At 33.0% G+C, this 20,506-nt stretch overlaps 1 protein-coding gene across 1 annotated transcript in view; it reads right to left on the bottom strand.

The window, feature by feature from the left end:
* Positions 1 to 20,506, bottom strand: part of LOC107441118 (rifampicin phosphotransferase) — a gene marked incomplete at its 3' end in the record, with an annotated part of 93,960 nt that overhangs the window by 19,655 nt on the left and 53,799 nt on the right. The window contains 4 exon segments of the mRNA XM_071181070.1: positions 10,103 to 10,234; positions 13,417 to 13,596; positions 17,556 to 17,654; positions 20,080 to 20,152. Coding sequence (XP_071037171.1) covers positions 10,103 to 10,234; positions 13,417 to 13,596; positions 17,556 to 17,654; positions 20,080 to 20,152 — 484 coding nt within the window.

The raw sequence follows: 20,506 nt of genomic DNA, 5'->3' as shown, positions 1-20,506 counted from the left end.
CTGTACATACATTGATACAATACAAAACAAATAACCGTTCAACAATTGTAATTTAAATGCATGATAGTGTGTAACACTCGTTGGAATCGGAAGGTATGAAATAGTGGTTGTAGAATAAACAAAATAAAGGTTAATAGGGGTACAGTCCCCTCTTACAGATATACAGACCTTGCAGCGTGATTTCATACTTGAAATAAGGGAGTTTATAATGTCCTGTGGCAATTGGTCCCACTCGTTCAGCAACGCTGCTTTCATTCCCTGGATGTTTCTCGGAGGAGAGTAGCGAGTTGCAATTGTCCTCCCAGAGCGTCCCAGGCATGCTCTATAGGGTTGAGGTCTGGAGATCTGGCTGGCCAATCCATCCGATGAATATCCTCACTCTCTAGAAATTTGTTCAACTGAAGAGCTCTATGTGGCTTCGCGTTATTGTCGATTAAAAGGAACTCAGGGCCAACTGCACCCCTGAAAAAGCGAACATAGGCTCCAAGACCTCATCCCTGTATCTCACACCAGTCACAGAGCCTCTTTCAAAGGCATGGAGAGGTGTGCGGCCGTTCAAAGCATGATGCCTGCCCAGACTATTTAGCCTGCTCCGCCATAATGGTTGATTTCGTGGACATCGGAGGGTTGGTAGCGGGTCCCGGGTTTTTTCCATATGAACGCACGGCGAGAATTGATGTTTAGGCTGAACCGGGAGTCATCAGTGAAGAGAACGACCTCTCATTGATTCATACTCCAATCTCTCTGCACCATGCTGACTGGACTCTCCCGTTCGTTAAAGCTTGCGGGACGCAAACAGCAAGTCTTCTTGCAAACAACCCTCTCTCATGAAGTCGTTTGGAAACAGTCATCCTTGATACACGAGTTCCTGTGGCTGCATACAAGTCACGAGAGAGCTGAGTAGCCGTTGCCCCTCTGTTACGCCTTCCTGTGGTGATCTTCTCCGGCCGTCGTGGCTCTCAGATGACCTTGTCCAGGCTTTCTCTCGATGGATCCGGTATTCTGGAAGTGTTTCTATAAGTTACGTAGTAACGCTGGACGTTACATTGAACTCTCAAGAAATTTGGACCTGAGATTGGTCTGCTTCTAGCCTCCCCACAAATTCTCAACCTCATTCCATCATCTAAACGTTGGTCGTTACTCATTTTTATTCTTACAATTTGAATTTAATTTATTGCTGCAAAATAACGCCAAGAAATTAACCGAGGTGTGCTAGCGAACGAAATGCATCTTGACTTGCGCCCACTTATAAAGCCTATTTCTCTACTGGCTCCACCTACACACACGTATACGCTTACGTATTTAATGTACAAAATTTGCATTTCTGTCTAGAAACAGTGGTTTTACTTTCAGTTCAGTTTTTTTATACAAATTCCATAAAATATGCAAATTCTCTTTATTTATTTCACCAGTGGAGATCAATATTGGCCGATGTTCAACAACGTCAGAAGCTTCTTTGGAAGAAGAAACAGACGAAAATAAATTAACTAAAACATTCGGATATTAAAAGTTGAACTCTATACAAACATAACGAAACTCAAACAAAACTTAAATTTGTTTAATAAAATATTATTAACACATAAAATTTTTCTTATTACATAAAAAATGTGCCAAAATATTTTTTTTCTGAAACACTTCTAGAACAGCAAATATTTGTTTTCATTTTTCAAAAAGCTACTTACAATGAAAACTTTTCATTTCTTACATAAAAAGAAACACTTCTTAAAATTAATTTCAATGGTAAGGTAGCAAGAAAATTCTAGAATGAAAAAAAACGATGAGCCATGTTTTTTTCTAGGGACATTTCATTACTACTAGAAGAGCAATGTACTTCAAGGAGAAATACTATATTTGATTTTGAAGGAATTTATAGCTACTTCTGCTACTCTTTCTGTCAGAATAAAGTAGAAAATAAATATCATAGTTTCCTCGCAGCTTTAAAGTTTTTTTGACATTAAGTCAAAGAAAATATTTGAAAATCGTTGAGCATGTATAATAAATAAAATTGTAACTTTTTCTAACAGAAACTTTACCCTCTACATTATGAATCATTTTGCTAGCTGAAATGTAAGTAACAAAGTTTTTTTTCTGTGATTAATACTTGGATTTTCAAACTGAAATTTTTCAATTAAACTTTTTATATCGATATTAGATGTTGCACTAATTAAAGAATTGCTTAATTTGCTTAAAAAAACTTTTTGTGACATTTAAAAAAATAAGAAAAAGGCATACTCTCAGGAAAAGTGGTACAATGTCGAACCATTATGTTGATACTTTAAAACATATGGCAAAAATCTGTCAAAACTTTAAAAAAAGTACCAAATTGAAGCAAAGTTTATGTTCAAATTGAACCATAGTATGAATTTTAGGAGGTATGATAGTATGGTTAAATGGTATATAAACAAATAAAAAAAAGAGTTCAACTTTCATGAGATTTGAAGAAAAACCGCATGCTTACAATTGTATTTATATGTTTTATTATAATTGTTCATTATCTCAGAAATATAGCGCCAACTTGGCATCTTTGTCTTAGCATCCTCACCACCGTTTCTTGTAACCCCTAACAGTTGAAAATTAGTTGTTGTTGTTATAGCATTAGCTTGCTCGTAGCACCAATCATAATAAAATCTTTAATACAGTCCAATCGCTATTTTATTCTATTGTTAACAAGCGAACCAGCATAGAAATCAATCAATTGGTAACGAACATTAGTGGTCCGTCGAGCCGGAGATGGAAAAAGAAAAACTAAATAGATCGAAGCGTGCCGTCAAAGGCACCATAACAAAGTTAGAAACATACATTGATCAAACGAAGGAACGTAATCCAACTGAATTAGAAGTGAAGCTTAAGCGTGTTGAACAATTATATAAAAAAATTGATGAATTGAAGGATCAATATTATGGTCTAAAAGATATCAGTGACTCTGAGATAACTGAAGAAGAAACTGATTTAGAAGGAACAGTCGACAGACTAGAAGCTTTGGAGGTAAGAATTAAAGATATTCTTAACTCTTTGATAATTAAACCATCAATAATTAATTGTAAAAATGAAATACCTCAGGCTGATTCGAAAACAAAACTAGAAATTAAACTACCTGAGATACCACTACCGGTATTTCACAGTAAATTTGATGAATGGCCCAATTTTAAATCACAATTCGATAACATTATAACTAAAAACAATGATTTAAATGACTTCCAAAAACTGCATTATTTGAAAGGGTCATTGCTGGGCGACGCTAAACGTCTTGAAACTGTTGACGATTCTTTTGAGTCACTTTTAAAAGCAGTAGAAAATAGATTTGAGAATAAACGTCTTCTCACTGAGACTTACGTAAATCAAATTCTTGAAATTGAGAAACTTGCAAATGAATCAGCTGGGGATATTCGAAACATGGTAGATATTTTAAAGAAAAATATCAGATCTTTAAAGCTTCTAAATTTTGATCGTAATAATTTATCTGACATACTTTTGCTCAACATCATTTTGAAAAAGGTAGATCGAGAAACTAGAAAACAATATGAACAAACGATCGCATCAAATGAAATACCAGAATTGGATAAGTTTTTAGAATTTTTAGAAAAAAGAAGCCAAATTCTTGATAGTATTAGCCGAACAGCTTCTTCTTCAATTTATAAACATAAGCTAGCGGTTAAAAATAGTAAATCTTTCCTGAATTCGAATAATAATCCCAACTCTTGTGTAATCTGTAAATTACCACACATGATTTATAAGTGCAACACTTTTCAAAATATGAAGGTTTCGGATAGAATTAATGAAATAAAACGTACAAATTTGTGTATTAATTGCTTAAAGAATAATCACAAAGTAAAAGACTGTAAATCGGAAAATTCCTGCTTCGTTTGCAAGAAACGCAATAATACATTACTATATATTTATGAGATTTCTTCCCCGCCTCCTACCTCCTCAGTTTCTACTATGCCAGGCGCCGATCAAACAACTGTCTCGCAAGTGCATGATTCATTCCCACAAGAACATTCGAACGCATTTTCAAATTATTTAGTATCAAAAAAGAAACAAAATATTCTCTTGCCTACTGCAGCTGTTTATATTAGAAATGAATTGGGTACTCGCATTTCTAGAAGAAGGAGACCTCCCATACCCACACACGTGACCTATGACGTCAGCGCCAGATAATTTTTATCAGCAAAATGGTGTATTAAAGTTGAGTTAAGTTTCTCTACAGAAGTTAGAATGTTAATTAACTATAATTTAATTCAATACAGAGCTGTATCGCACATCGAATGAGTTAAAATACAAATCTCTCTCGTCTACTCCTTTTCCTTGACTTAGATTTATTATTTGTATATGTATTTTAATGCAAACCATGATATATTTTTGTTTTGTGTAACTGGTAACTTCGATGCATAATTAGTTTATGTTCCACAGGGCTTTGTGCCTATCTATGTGTTAAGTCACTGTGTAAATATATAGGAAAACAATTGAAATCTTTGAGAAAGGATCTTTGTGAAAGGACTTTGAATGTGTCACTTATGAGAATTGATATTTGACAGGCTTGGCTTATTCGAAATAAAATGGAAAGAACAGCTGCTAACTTAAAAAAAAAATGCCACGTTTCAACAACCAATTAGGATCGAGATACCCACACTACGTCACTTGCAAGTATCCCATTGGGAGACAGAGAGATTTTGGATTCCGCTTCTCATCTTTCTTTCTGTAAACAAAACTTAGCTAATAACTTAATGTTGAAAAAGGAAAAAATAAATGCTTCTGTTTCTAGATTGAGCGATATTTCGGTAAATATCAAACAAAAGGTAACCACTGTAATTAAAAAAAGTTTTTCAACATCTTTAGAACTTTTAATTGTTCCATCGATTACAAATTTGACGATAATTAATCCGGTTGAAGTATCTAATATAAAGATTCCATCGGGTATTAATTTGGCTGATCCAGAGTTTAACACACAAAAGGAAGTAGAATTAATTATAGGTTGCGAACTCTTTTTTGAAATTTTAAAGCCAAATCAGTTTCGATCGGCATGTAGTAATTGGTTGTTTCAAGAAACTGTATTTGTCGTGGGAAGCTCCGATAATAGTACAAATAGAGCATATTGTGGATTAGTTCAGATATAAATTCGGAAAGCCTTGATAAACAGCTACAAGCATTTCGGAATATAGAAACTGTTGACGAGCCCTGTGTTGAACAAAGTGTCGAATTTGAGCTCTGCGAAACTCAATATAAAAGTACTCATTATCGAAATCATGAAGGGCGTTACATAATACAGTTGCCTTTGAAAGAGGATCCCGCTTCGCTCGGTGATTCTAAAGCCGTTGCCGAAATGCGTTCAAATCAGTTATGGAAAAAAAAAACTTTCGAAAGATGAGGAGTTGCAATTACTTTATAAATCATTCTTAATGGAATATGCTGACTTGCAGCATATGCAAATAGTTGTAGAACCTCTTGATAAAACCGCTTCATATTTTTTACCTCATCATGGTGTACTTCGCCCAGATAGTAAAACCATAAAGTTGAGAGTGGTATTTAACGCTTCCTCCAAAACAACATCGGGTCTTTCTTTAAATGATATTTTGTACAAGGACGGTACTATACAACAAGATTTATTTTCAATACTTTTGCGATTCAGGCAACATGCTTATGTGTTCACTACTGACATTTCTAAAATGTATAGGCAAATTTTGATTCATCCTGATCATCGGAGTTTACAGTTGATATTATGGAAGAATAGCGTGAATGACCTATTGCAAATCTTCAAACTTAACACTGTTACATACGGAACTTCTTGTGCACCCTACTGAGAAACCGTTGAGTATGGAGCATTTCTACACATGCAATCAATTTCGGGAGAAACATCATATACGAGACTTTTGTGCAGCAAATCCCGTGTTTCACCAGTAAAATCTATCATGATCCCTCACTCAGAATTGTGTGCCACTGTTTTATTGGCACAGCTTTTGAACAAGGTTCTAACCTTGCCCATTCAACAAATAATGTGGACAGATTCAAAAATTGTGTTGGTATGGCTTCAGCGGTCACCTGATCAACTCAAGACTTTTATCAGCAATCGAGTTAAAGTAATACAAGAACTAACTAAGAACTGCCATTGGAATCACGTTGCATCTGATAAAAATCCTGCAGATGTCCTCTCTCATGGTCTGAATACTTCGAAAATTTCCTCTCATGAACTCTGGTGGTTCGGACTAGATTTTTTGAAACAAGTATTGAATATTGTTCCAATAGATTTTGAAAAACTCACTTCGGACAGTGAATTTTTACAGGAACTCAAACCCCCTGCCAAAATACTTCTAACTTCTTATAAACTTGACTTAATTGACAATATTTTAAATCGTAGCAATAATTATACTAAAATTTCGAATGTTTTAAGTTATGCTTTCAGATTCATATTCAACTGTATAAATTCAGGTAACAAAAGATTTGGTAAGTTATCCTCTAATAAACTAAATGAGACGGAGTCCTTTTTAGTTAGAAATGTACAAGCATCTGCTTTTAAGGAGGAAATAACGGCCATTTCCAAGGGCAGGGCTTTTTAAGGTAAGAGTAAACTTAACTCTTTAAATCCTTTTCTTGATGGTCATCAAATTCTCAGAGTGGGTGGTCGTTAGCATAATGCTGCTCTGAATTATTCTCAAAAGCATCCAGCTATACTACCTGCAGACCATCCTTTCACTAAATTGTTAATGACTCATTTGCATATCAAAAATCTCCATTTAAGACCTCAAGCGTTATTATATTGCACTAGAGAAAGGTTTTGGCCACTTCGTGGTCGATCGATAGCCAGGAAAATTGTTCATAAATGCATAGTTTGTTTTAAACATAAACCCCTTCTTACAAGTCAACTTATGGGAACCTTGCCTCGAGAAAGAGTAAACCCTAATTATCCTTTTTTGCACTCTGGTGTTGATTATTGCGGCCCTTTCCAAATTAAATATAAGCACCAGAGAAAAAGGAATTTCCAACGATAATCGAATTCCAGAATTTAACTAGATTTCCTGACGATAAACTAGCATCCTATTTGGCATCTGAAGGGATAGTTTGGAATTTTATTCCTCCCAGAGCTCCAAATTTCGGGGGCCGCTGGGAGGCAGGAGCCAAATCATTTAAGTTTTACTTAAAACGAGCTACAGGAAATCTAAAATTAACATTTGAGGAATTCCATACAATAGCAACACAAGTCGAAGGAATCCTAAATTCTCGGCCATTAACACCTTTGACAGATGATATTGATGACCTGGATGTTCTGACACCAGGGCATTTTTTGGTTGGAAGATCTATAACTGCCATAGCTGAGCCAAGTTTGTTGGATAAATCGGAAACCCGACTTTCTCGATGGCAAAGGTTGACAAAAACTGTTCAATACATTTCGTCTAAGTGGTCTCGCGACTACCGCAACAATTTGCAACAAAGAACAAAATGGAAGGTAGAGAAAACAAACATAAATTTAAATGCAATGGTTTCAATAAAGGAGGATAATCTTCCTGTAAATCAGTGGAGCTTAGGACTAATTTTAAAACTATTTCCTGGAACGGATGGAAAGGATAGAGTAGCGGAGATTAAAACAAGCAAGGGAATTGTTAAACGTAGCATTAGTAAATTGTGTATTTTGCCATTGGACAATTAAGAAAAATTTATGTTAATTTTTTCATTATGTGTACCTACAGCATTTATTCAATCTTTGTAAATATTATTCAACGGTGGGTGGATGTTCATTATCTCAGAAATATAGCGCCAACTTGGCATCTTTGTCTTAGCATCCTCGCCACCGTTTCTTGTAACCCCAAACAGTTGAAAATTAGTTGTTGTTGTTATAGCATCAGCGTGCTCGTAGCACCAATCATAATAAAATCTTTAATACAGTCCAATCGCTATTTTATTCTATTGTTAACAAACGAACCAGCATAGAAATCAATCAATTGGTAACGAACAATAATTATTAAATAAAGAAAACCTAATAATTTTTTTCTCGGCCATAAGAAAAACAGTTTTTAAGTCAGGCATGAATACAAAAAATCTAAAACAACCGAACTTGTTACAATCAATAAAGTTTGAAAGAAAAAAATGCTCTGGGGGAACACCAAAAATCTCGGTAATTTTTACCGAAGAGATTTGGTAATTATTTTGGTAAAATGAGAAATTGAATATGTTTTTTTAATANGATAGAATCAGTCATCTAAGTATCACTTTAAAAAATATTATTTATAAGACTGATCAAAGGCTTAAAATATCATAACAATTATGGAAATTAATATTAAATTAAAACCAATAAAAATAATTTTTTAATTAAAACAACCGATTGTTGTAAAAGCACGCTCATTTCAAAATTCCATTAATGCTTTTCTTTAAATTAACATCCCATGTACAGTACGCAAATAAACGGACCACTCTGAATGACTTTTGATCTAATGATCGGATATAGGGCATTAATAAGTGCAGAAAATTTAAGTTGCGAAATCATAGAGACTGTTCAATATCTCAGAAATATAGCGCCAACTTGGCATCTTTGTCTCAGCATCCTCGCCACCGTTTGTTGTAACCCTAATCAGTTGAAAAATTAGTTGTTGCTATTATAGCATGAGCGTGCTCGTAGCACCAATAATAATAAAATCTTTAATACAGTCCATGATATTTTATTCTATTGTAAACAAACGAACCAGCATAGAAATCAATCAATTGGTATCGAACAGAGACAAAAACCCATTTCCTTACATAAACAAAAAAATTTGGCGAAATCGATCGAATCGTTCCTGAGAAACTGAATTATATAAAAGTCACATTATTACAACACGATATGCTCCCCTCAAATTCTGTATTTTACCATGTAAAATTATATTATTTAAAGTAAGGCAAGAAATTGTATACCTTTCAATTCATAATTCCTTCGATAACTAAGCAACATAATAAATATTTAATAAAAGTCATTATTTTTTTCATGGAATTATCTTACGATGAATGAATTTCATAATTGTTTGCAAAAATTTCTCAATTCGCCTAAATTCCCGTGAAATGGCGATTTCAGTAAAAAATAAAATAAACATGGAGTCCAAGCTTTGGACCACTCTTCTGACTAAACTATTGGGGCCATATTTCACACATTGTGGCTATTTTAGGGGTCAGGAATCCAAATCTAGGGGAAAAAAGTAGGTTCATTCAGAGAAAGTAGATTTTTGTGTCTGATTTCGTAACTTAAATCCTCGTCTGCTCTAATTAATTAGCATATTTAAGGTCAACTCCTCGAATCATTAGGATAGAGTCCTATATTGATACGATCATTGGATCAAAGGTTATTTTGCTAATTTCGTAACTTAAAACGTAGTTTGCACTAACTAATTAGCATATTTAAAAACACCTTCGTGAACCATTACAATTGAGTCACGTAAGTGAAAATCTGAACATTAAATCAAAAGTTATCCAGGATAGTCTATTTTTTTAAACACTGTACATGTTGTTACTTCGAAGGTAGGTTTAAACAATAAACAACATTCAACACCAATGAACAGCTTACTTGCAGTTTTGTAACGCCATAACCATGATCACAAAACGTAAAAATACGCAGGATATCAAAAAAAAAGTGAGCATGCGCAAGGGCTTTAAATCTTAAGTAAGGAATGTACAGAATGTAACATAAAAGTACAAAATATCCCTTTAATGTAATTTATTAATTTTTCGGTATCTGAATTATCAAGTCAATACAATTAAACAACCACAAAATTTGTTGAGAGAAACATAATTCTGAACTTTAACTATACGGACACCATAAATACTCACATTACCTTGGTTAATTGTTGAAAATTCTTGGTTACTCACGCACTTTGACTTATCACACCTTGAGATTAGCTAAGCAATGTTAATATTAACTGCTTAGTGGTGGCACATATATTAAATCTGTTACATTTTAGTATATGTTTCAAAAGTAATTTATAGAGAAATGTGACAAAAAAAGAGAAGGAGATAGTTAATCATTGGTGCGAGAAAAAATCCTTTATACCAGTAAGAATTGCGTAAGGAAAAAATTCTGATTGCTATAAAAATTGAGTCATATAAATTAAATCATAAAAATATGAAAAAATGTAAATGTATTTCTTACCAGTACTAAATCCGTACAGGAGAAGAGGAGATGGTTAAACATTTCACGAGATGTTTGAAAGCGTTCAACAGGAAGTCTGTAATTTTTGTAAAGCCTCAATGCGTTATCCAGTTCCCTCCTGCTTAAAAAGAGCTGCAATAACCAATGACAAAAACTTTAAAATTAAAAAAATTATATTAATTTATGGATATAAAGTAGTCTCTGCTTAATGAGATCCCTTTGGAGGGACACAATTAATTTGATAACATTAACCGATTGATAACAATCAATTAATCTCGAAATCATATAAATTTATCAATCTAAGTCACACATACTTAATTTGAAAATAAAAACCTCACTTCATATGTAATTTATGGATATACAGTAGTCTCTGCTTAATGTGATTACTTTAGAGGGACACAATTAGTTTGATAACATTAGCCGATTGGTAACAATCAATTAATCTCGAAGTCATATAAATTTATCAGCTTAAGTCACACGAACTTAATTTGAAAATAAAGCGCTCACTTACTATAGCTTTGATTTAAAATATAAAAATTATACATAATCTTAAAAAAAAACATCAATATGGTTGCCTGCGTTTTTTCTAACAAGCTCAATTGTAAATTGTTCGTAATCATAATATTTTTCAATTTCATGTGTGGGGTATTTTATTCCACATTTTAACACTTTCATTTCATTCCTTATTTTAGATTTGTTGAAGGTAGCTCAACATCAATAAGATAACTTTTTTCTCAAAATTTTGCAAAACAGATGCTGAAGGATTTTTAACTGTGCTGCGGCGTTGTATTGACATATTTTTGGGGTATTGATAACATTAAACGACGTAATTATAACAGAAAGAGCTGATTTTAAATATGTAAATCAAGGGAGAGAATCTGGACCGAGATGATTTTGCTAAAATCAAGTGACTGATAACATTAACCGCGAACAAATTTAGTAGAGGCTACAGCGTAATATTATTTAATAACTTCTATCCAAGATGCAGAAAACTTTAAAATTTTATTTTTATTTATAAACCATGGGGTTATAAATAAAAATTAAATTTATAAACCATGATGTAACAGCTTTTATTCGGAAAGGAAATGGATCACGAAAGAAGAGAAGTGCCATTGCATGGTGAACTTTCCAGTCGTCTGCAATGTTGAGCTACTATTTTTCTGGAATATTTTATGTCTAGGATATTAAACTAACAATCCACTGACAGTCTGAGTTTAAAAAATTTAAACAGACACATTATATTTTTTTCGGCCGTAATCGATAATAGCCTTTGTGCGCTTTGGTAGCAAAGTCGGATAAGGCGTCTCTCACAGGCTGTGAGTTCAATCCTGGCAGACGGCTAACCAATAGGCGTATATACTCAGCATGATGCATGTTAAATCTGCTGTCGCTGAAAGTCCTTTCATTGGTTGCGGTGTGCAAGTTTGGAGAGAGGAACCAGTTCAAACGCTGTCCTCGTCGTCTGACCGGATTTAAAATTACGTAGCATCCCCAGCATGGCTTTCAAAAGAAAGAGTCCCAAACTCCGATAGATATGAATCTTTAGTAAACGTAAAATCTTTAGTAATCTTTAATAAGCTGAACAAAGAATAATTTTTGCTACTTACCAATAAATTAGGATAGCTTGAAAACTAAACATTTGAGAGTTGACATAGTAAAACAAACTTATCTACTCAGGCGTCGTGAATTAATCAACAGCAATACCCAGATATGGCAGGTCCGTCTTTTTAACTAGTAAAGTTTAATTCAGAGTTTGTCCACTAGAAAACATAACTAATACTTCAAAACTCGAAGTACCCAATTTTACCCTACTTTCTCCTTATTACCGGCAAAGTTTGAAATTCGGCATATCTCGGCAAAGTTTGAAATTTATATTTCACACTTTCTTTGGCATTCTATAGAATGCCAAATCAGAAACCGGCAAAGTAGGAAATACTTCCCCGCATCATTTCGAATATCACTTGGCAAGGCTCGTAATTTCTTATTTTCGAAATTTCATACTTATTGCCTTACCTTATCTTTTTATATGAAAATTTTGTTTTACTTAATAAAAAAAGACAAAGCTTTTGTTCTGTACAACTTTCGTTTTTCTTTACTTACTTCGAATAACTATTTAATGGTACTCTCATTGTTTTTTCCCTTTCTTTTAGAATAGCATTTGCATTTTTGATAAATGTCCGTCATTTATATGAGCCGCTCAGAAGCCAATGCGGTTAAGTCCATTTTTTGATATTTTCTGATTTTTGGAAATTTTGATGAAATAAATAATAATCTTCTTAGTTATTAAAGGATTTACTCGTTGGTTACTTTTTTCTAGGTTAGACAGCCCTTTTTTTAATAGCTTCTGAATATATTGCATAATAATTTCAGAAGCCATTGTGAATAAGTCCACCTTTTATCAATATTTTTTTACATAAACTTTGAAATAAAAATTAAATTATTCTTCTTCTTTCGATATTTGTTGGTAACACTGAAAAACAAGAAATTCATAGTAACTTAGTATTTTTAATACTACGGTAGTATTTTTTCTCCAAAAAAAGGGGTATGGTATTTTTCGTAGTATTTTTTTAAAATGTGGTATTTTTAGTTTTTTTTTATATTTATTTATTTTATTTTCATTTCCCAAAACAAAGAAAAGTGCCACTCTAGTTTTGAAGTAAAAAACAATTTTTGAAATAATCCAACAGTTTATTTTCTATTAGTCACTGTATCTAGTGATGATTGTGAAAAATAAAAGTTCGTTTATACTAGTAGACTATATATATTTCTTATCTTTTTCAGATGCCAAAAGGTATAAGTCCTAAAATTTTTAAGATGCTGTCATTATTTCAATAAATACTTACGTTTTTATTTACACATCCTGTACATATCTTGTTTTTTTTGCAGAGTTTATACCTCGAAAAATACTTTATACACTTTTCTAATTAAATTAATAAACCAAGAATTTTAAAAACTAATGTATCAAAAAACATTAATTTTCTCAATTTTTGTGTTTTGGACTTAACCGCATTGGCTTCTGAGCGACTCATATAATAGTCATGTCAGGACCTTTTCTCATACTTTGCCCAAATAGCATTTGTCATTCTAGAGAACACCTAGGTATTATATACAATGCCTAAAGAAAGTGCTTGCCTAAAAATGTCCAGCATTATATACAATACGCAGACATTCTATAGAATGATGTCACATCATACTTTGCCGGTAACATGTACACTGCTGATAGGTGTGTTCGCGTCGCAGTAGAATCAGGGTAATTACTTTTCGAACTGACAACTGTATCTTGAAGTGAATAAATAAATGTTGAAAAATCTTACCCTAGAAAATGTGGCCAGTAATCTGTAGAGTCCTGCAAACATGGATTTCTTCTTCTTCTTTCCGAGGTCGAAACGTTCTATTGCTTTCTCAATCATGTCATCGTCGTCAATCTTACGACCATACAACGCAATCAAAATAGCTTCATTTATTTCAGAATTTTCTTCCATTCTTTCAAGAAGCTTAAAAAAAGTCATTAATTATGCAGCTTATATTCTGAACTGTTTAGAGAAAAAGTAAATTAGTATTATTTAATTCAACAGAAGTATATTTTTGAATTGGAAAAGGCAAAATTCTACATTTTTATTTCATATTCTTAAGACGCTAGTAAAGATGAAACACTGTCATAAATGCACCTCTCTGTTATAATACTCCCTCTGTCCCAAATAAGTTGCTACGTTTGAATACCTTTTTACTGATTATTGATACCAGGAATGCCAACTTTGCACCACTTTTTGCGAAAATTTGATTTCGTTGCAATTAATGAGTAAAACTTGTAAAACAGGCGATAATTTTTTTTCTTCCGAAGTCTCCCCACAGAAACGTAACTGATTTAAACATAGGATACGGAGTTTCTTGCTCGATGAGCTATCTACTCTTTCATCTAAATTGAAAATTATAAAATTAGGGAACAGGGTTGCGTAGCGTAAATTTGCTATATAATAATAATGAACATGATGGCATACTGACAAAACACTAAATTGATATATACAAAACATTGAACGGGAATAAGGGAGAATACAGTTTACAATATTTACAAACATGCAATAGATCGAGATTGGATGCAAATCAAAGAGCATCTCGAATCCTTGCATCATGCTCCCTCGCATCCCACCCGAAGGGCTTCGACGGTGCAGAGTGACACACACTCTTGATGTGTTAAGTAAATTAATTTGAGTAACTGCAACATAGCTGTATTCTATATAAGGCTTTGAATTTTTGATGGTGGAAAAATTACTTACAAGAAAATTAAGTAAGCAAATAATAAGTTAAATTTCGCTTCCACAAGAAAATATATTTTACAAAGCGGAGTACGTTTGCATCTGTGATTGTAACTGATGATTTTATGATTTTGTTTGAACATTTTTTTGAGATTTCAGTGTGCTATGCTATCAATCTGCAATATTTACTTATAGTGCATTCCCTCCAAAAGTCTAAGATTAGTACGCTCTTAAGCCGCATTAAGCCCAATTTTCTATGAACTCTTTCACTAGCAATTGCATTAAAACTATTTTCTAGCTCATAAATCGTGAGTTCTTTATTTGTATAATTTCGAAGGAGTCGATCTACGAAATTGCATCGGAAAAATTTATGATTCTATCTACTTTAAAAGCAGCAACTAATTTGAGACAAATTTTCGACCTAAATGTAGCAACTAATTTGGGATAAATTTTCGACCTAAATGTAGCAACTAATTTGGGACAAATTTTCGACCTAAATGTAGCAACTAATTTGGAATGGAGGGAGTATAGTTTATTATAAAATTAAATGGAAAATCTTATCTAAAACGTTGTGAATTCCAGTTTGTATATTTATGGAAATGTCTTTTGAATAATTTAAAACTTCCTTTAATGATAATCATTTTGAGGTATTTATTATTTTACTTCTAAATCTGTAGACAAAATAGGAAAAATAATAGTTTTATATTCTTAGACTCAATACTTAAAACTAATTACTGTAAAAATTTAATTTAATGTCTTACAATATGATTATAATTTTGACGTTATATTGTTTCGATGGAAATGAAATATCGCTCACTCTTTTAAAATTTGGACTATTATTGCTTTTGATGCATGCGTTATTGTATGAATTGTATAACCTCTTGCCGAATACTGCATTAGTCCACAGAAATTAGCAAAGCATTATGTTGAAATAATTCTTCATATAATAATATATTTAACCCATTAATGTCCAGTCGCGAAAATAGTAGTATAAAAGCAATGTGCTTAACTCTAGACTTCATATTCAAATATATTAATTTCTTAGTAATTTCTTTTAATAAAACTTAACAAATTGAATAAAGAAGGAAGATAAGTATGACAGCGACATCGATAGCAAAGAGTTGCCTACACGTAGCGTCGTTGCAGAACAAAGACTGGCGATTAAAATGAGATAGTTCTAAAGAAAAGAACAAGTCAATTAAATATTCCGGGACTTTTTCCGTTCAGGCACTCTGGAAACATGGATTCCGGGACTTTTCCCTTGTAGACAGTATAGTATAGTTCAACAGGGAAGTTGATGGTTTCGAGGATGATTGATAATGGTCAATTACAAGTACTACATATATATACACTACTGACTATTAAAATTGCTACACCAGGAAGGCGACAAACCACTAACGTGAAACTTGCAGGACGGATAAAGCTTATTGTGGTATGCAAATGATTAGCTTATCAGCGCATTCATGCAAAGCAGGTAGCGGTAGCGACACCTATATTGTGTATAAAAGAAGAGATTTGACAGTAAGTTTCTCATACAGAAATTGAATTTCAGCGTTGTTCTTGAGTAAAAAAGTTTTTGTTACATCTGTTCCATCATGAGTTTGATGCAGGTCAAATTGTGTCCAACCGGGATTGCGGTTTATCATACCAAAGTATTTCTGCCCGCGTTGCACGAGATCGCATGACTATTAGCAGAATATGAAATCGATGGGTTATTGACGCTCATATGGAATGCCGTGCAGGATCTCAGCGGCCCCCATCACTAACAACTGAGAAGACAGACGTGCTATCTACATGGCCTAAAGGGATCGTACGCACGTCACGAGCGCTGAGTCAACAAATTTGGTCATTTGCAAGACAACCAGTACCTGCGCGAACAATTTGACGGCGCTTGAAGCGGCATGAACTATCAGCACGGCGACCATGACTTCAGCTTCCCTTTTCGCTGCATCACAGGCCGGAGCCTCCAATGGTGTGATAAACGAAGAACCTGGATGTTCTAATGGCATGACGTCTTTTCAGACGAATTCAGGTTCTGTATACGGCATCATGATGGTCGCATCCGTGTTTGGCGACATCATGGAGAACACCCATTGGCAATTTGCATTTGACATCGTCATACTGGCCTATCACCTGGAGTAATGGTATGAGGTACCATTGAATACACGTCTCAGTCCCCTCTTGTTCGCATTGCCGGAACTTTGAACCTTTACATTTCTGATGAGCAAGGGTCAGTTGCTTTGTCTTATCTCCACGGCCTCCATAAAGCTACGTTTCAACAAGACAATGCACGACCACATGTTGCCCACATTGTCCTGACCTTCCTTGACAAGAACATGTTCACCTGTTGCCCTGACCAGCACGTTCTCCTGATCTCTCATCAAATGAAAACGTCTGGTCAACGGTTGCCGAACGACTGGCACGCCACCTTTCGGCAGTCACTACGATCGCTGAATTGTAGCATAATGTTGAAGCTGCATGGAATGCTATCGAATCTCTGTTCGACTGGATGCCCAGGAGAAAAACAGCTGTCATTGCTGCCTTAGGAGGCTGCTCTGAGTACTGATTCCGCTGGATCTATGCGTCAAAATACTCTGAAAATTCAATCACTTGCTCTTCCAACTACAATGCATGTGCCCAATAAATATCATTCTGTTATTTGCATTCCTTCTTGGTGTAGCAATTTTAATTGCCAATACTGTATATATATCAAGAAGGGAAGTTAAGAAAATAAATCACTAGCCCGAAAGAATAATAAAAGGTATTATTAGCCCGTGCACATATTCAACGGTCTGTTTACAAGTCCCTGTTCGATTTTTTTTGTATAAAAAAACAAATTAAATTAATTTAATTGAAAAATTATATTACAGAGCCTGCGTAATGCCATTTTGTGAGAAAACGATAAAAAATGAAACCGAAAATATAAAAAAAAGGCAAATGCCTTCGTATAGATTGCTGGTTCAGCGGATCACTGACAATTATTTTATGTCAAATATAAGTTAGTGGTCCGATGGGTCTGAGAAAAATTCTAGTGGTCTCGAACCAATATCTCACGGTTAGTTTTGAAAACTCAGAACTAAATCCTTTGCTAACAACATTTTTCTTTTTGAGAAATGGAACCGTTCTTTTAAAAATACTCTATGCAAAAATGGATTTAAAAATGTATTAATAATAAAGGAAATTTAAATGGGTTTTTTTACATCCAGGGCGTAGAACATCACTCGAGAGCACATTGTCGTAATGCCTCTAGGAAAGTATTTTGGTTTATATACTGATTCGAAACCTGAGCCCATTCTCCTCTGAAATAAGAAGAAAAAAGTCAAATTTCTTAATTAAAATCTACATTTAGAGGCCTGCAACGGGCGACTAAATATGCAAAACGTGTGAGCCAATAATTTTCAAAATTTTAATAGAAAAAATTAAAATTATCAACCTTTTAAAACAATATTTTGTTTTCATTTTGCTTTTGAAAAGGAATGAAAAGAATGTTTCTTATTTTAAATATGAATATATGAAATGTAAGTGTTAGTTGTAGTTACGTTTGAATAATCAGAACGATAATAAAAAAAAAGTTAATTGAGTTTCTATTAGTTTTTACATTTTTAGTCGCCTGTAACATCTCTGCATTTGTCATACACGAATACTATACATAAAATTGATCTTATAAAACACCAATGAAAATAAAATTGCCCTAATAACTTTTGAAAATATTAGTCGAATTTCTTTTCTTTATATCGTTACAAAATATATCAAAGAAACTTTGGCTGGGGATAAATTCAATAAATTAAATCAGAAGATTAGAAATTTTTTAAGAAACATTTTTATTAACCCTTTCCCTGTCGGATTTGTTTATTTTTTACGAATTTCGACCCGAAAGAAGCATTTTTTTATTAATGAAAATTAATATATGTTCTCGCTTGAATTCGAAAATGCAAAATATTTTTGTCAGCAAGCAGTTTTTTGCCTGACCTTTTAGCGGCGAAATATGTCGTCCACTAATCTCCAGTTTTCCCTGCAATGCACCCTAGTTTTATCTTACAAAAAATACTCAGTGATAACGTATTTATTAACTCTATTACTTTAAGGTCCTTTATATAAATATCTGCGTAATATATCTAAATTAGGTAAAAAAATACTTCAGAAAATAATTTTCCAACCTTATACATCATAGTCATTTTGACATGCAACGGTAACACTAATGAAAGCAAAATTACTGAAAGTGCAAAATTATTTTTATCTTTATTCAAAGCGGAAAATCTCACTGCGAAAATTGTGAAAAAAGTGGAATCAGTAGCGCCATCTCTCAGAAATATGCAGAAATACAAAACTAATCGCAGAATTTAAAAGAGACGAGTAAGTAACGACGAATTCAATTTCGATCATGTAATTTTTCTCTTCGTCGCATGGCATGCGACGATGACCATACGCAACGAAAACGTCGAACGTTGAGATGCGACGTCGACATAGAAAGGGTTTAAATGACTACGGCTAGACAGAGTACACAATTTAATATAGGTTGCATAATGAATAATTAGTGCAGGAACTTCGTTCTTCCGATTTTTAAAGCAAATATGTATAAATTAGAAATTTACAAAAATAATTAGAGATAAAATTCATTAAAAACAACTTTTAAAATCACAAATGTTAAAATTTCATTGACAATCTATGCCCATTTCAGTGTCACAATAGAACACCTTCATTAGTAAGATAAATGAAAGGTAAAAACTGATAGTAAAAACGGATGGGATTTAATCCAACTGGCTTTGCATCATATTAAAAAGATAAATATACAGTTAAATTTAACAATATTTAAATTAGAAAATATTAAAAAGTAATTGATTTCCATTTACTTTTTCATCGTCTTTGCTATTTTAATATATTTATCTATGCATATTACTGTATTTCTGTGTTATTGTATCTCTGTATTATTACTGTATATTTGTCTCTGAAATATTATGTAATATGTGTTCGATGAAAGAGATGTGTTCTTTGTTTTTAGTAAATCCCTTTTATTAATCTTATTAATGAGGGTGTGAGATCGTGACACCAGAACACGCATAAATTGTCAATAAATTTTTAACATTTGTGATTTTAAACGTAGTTCGTTATGACATTAGACAGAATTGTACTCTGTTATCTAAGAATGTAAAAATGTCACCCTTAAAAAAAGGTGGCATATTTTATATTGCTCCAAACTTTTTCAGTATGCACTTTATTTGCATAAACGCTTTTTGGATCCATTTAAAAAATTAAAACCTTTAGCTTTAATTAATGTTAATTTAATTATCTTTGCTTTAATTAGCTTAGCACTTTTAATAAAATCTTGAATTTTTAAAAGAAACTGCAAAATATCTTGTACCACACATATCAGTGATTGAACTGTGTGTCTAAAAATGTGAATATTGGTGGCTACAAAAAATATTAATAAATGGACAAAATTTTAAAACCAGCAGAACTCAAATTACTTTTTTACTTATCTCTTTCTTAATGCTCAAAAATCTTCCGATATAAAAACTTAACCTTGATTATATTTATCTATGGTATTAATTATGAATAATTAGTTAAATGGAGCAACTGAAATAAAATTTTAGCCTTTTCTCAGCACTTTAGCTCTTATGTTGCATAATTGAACTTATATCTATAAACACATTACATATAACATATTGCTCACTTCAATTTAAACTGCGAAACAAAAAAAAATTAAAATTGCATATTCATGATTACCATATAACTTATTCTGAAGTGTTTCAGAATAACATCAAGAGACAGAGTTGAGAAGGCTCCTGGCATCACCTCACTGTAAAGCACATCAATAAATTATTAATTACTTCTTAATACTTCGATATGTGAAAATTGAGTGAAGGAGTGATCAAAGTGACAATTTAGTCAATCTGAATTAATGAGCTTTAAACGTCATACTTTCACCATAAAAATGAATATTATCCTTTTTCCCTTGTTTCTTGCTAGAAATTGTTTACTTCATGTCATTTGCAACTCAAACGTGTTAATTTGCTGACAAAAGACTAAAGCTACTCGTCTTCAGTTTATTGCCGAATGCCCTTAAATAGAACTTCCTTGAGAAAACAAATTTAGAGGATCTTTCTATAGACTAAGATCTTCGGAATTAAAAAACTTAGCAACATCAATCAAT

This window comes from Parasteatoda tepidariorum, chromosome 5, assembly GCF_043381705.1.
Source record: "Parasteatoda tepidariorum isolate YZ-2023 chromosome 5, CAS_Ptep_4.0, whole genome shotgun sequence".
Classification (NCBI taxonomy): domain Eukaryota; kingdom Metazoa; phylum Arthropoda; class Arachnida; order Araneae; family Theridiidae; genus Parasteatoda; species Parasteatoda tepidariorum.
This window is presented reverse-complemented; position numbering and strand designations above follow the sequence as displayed.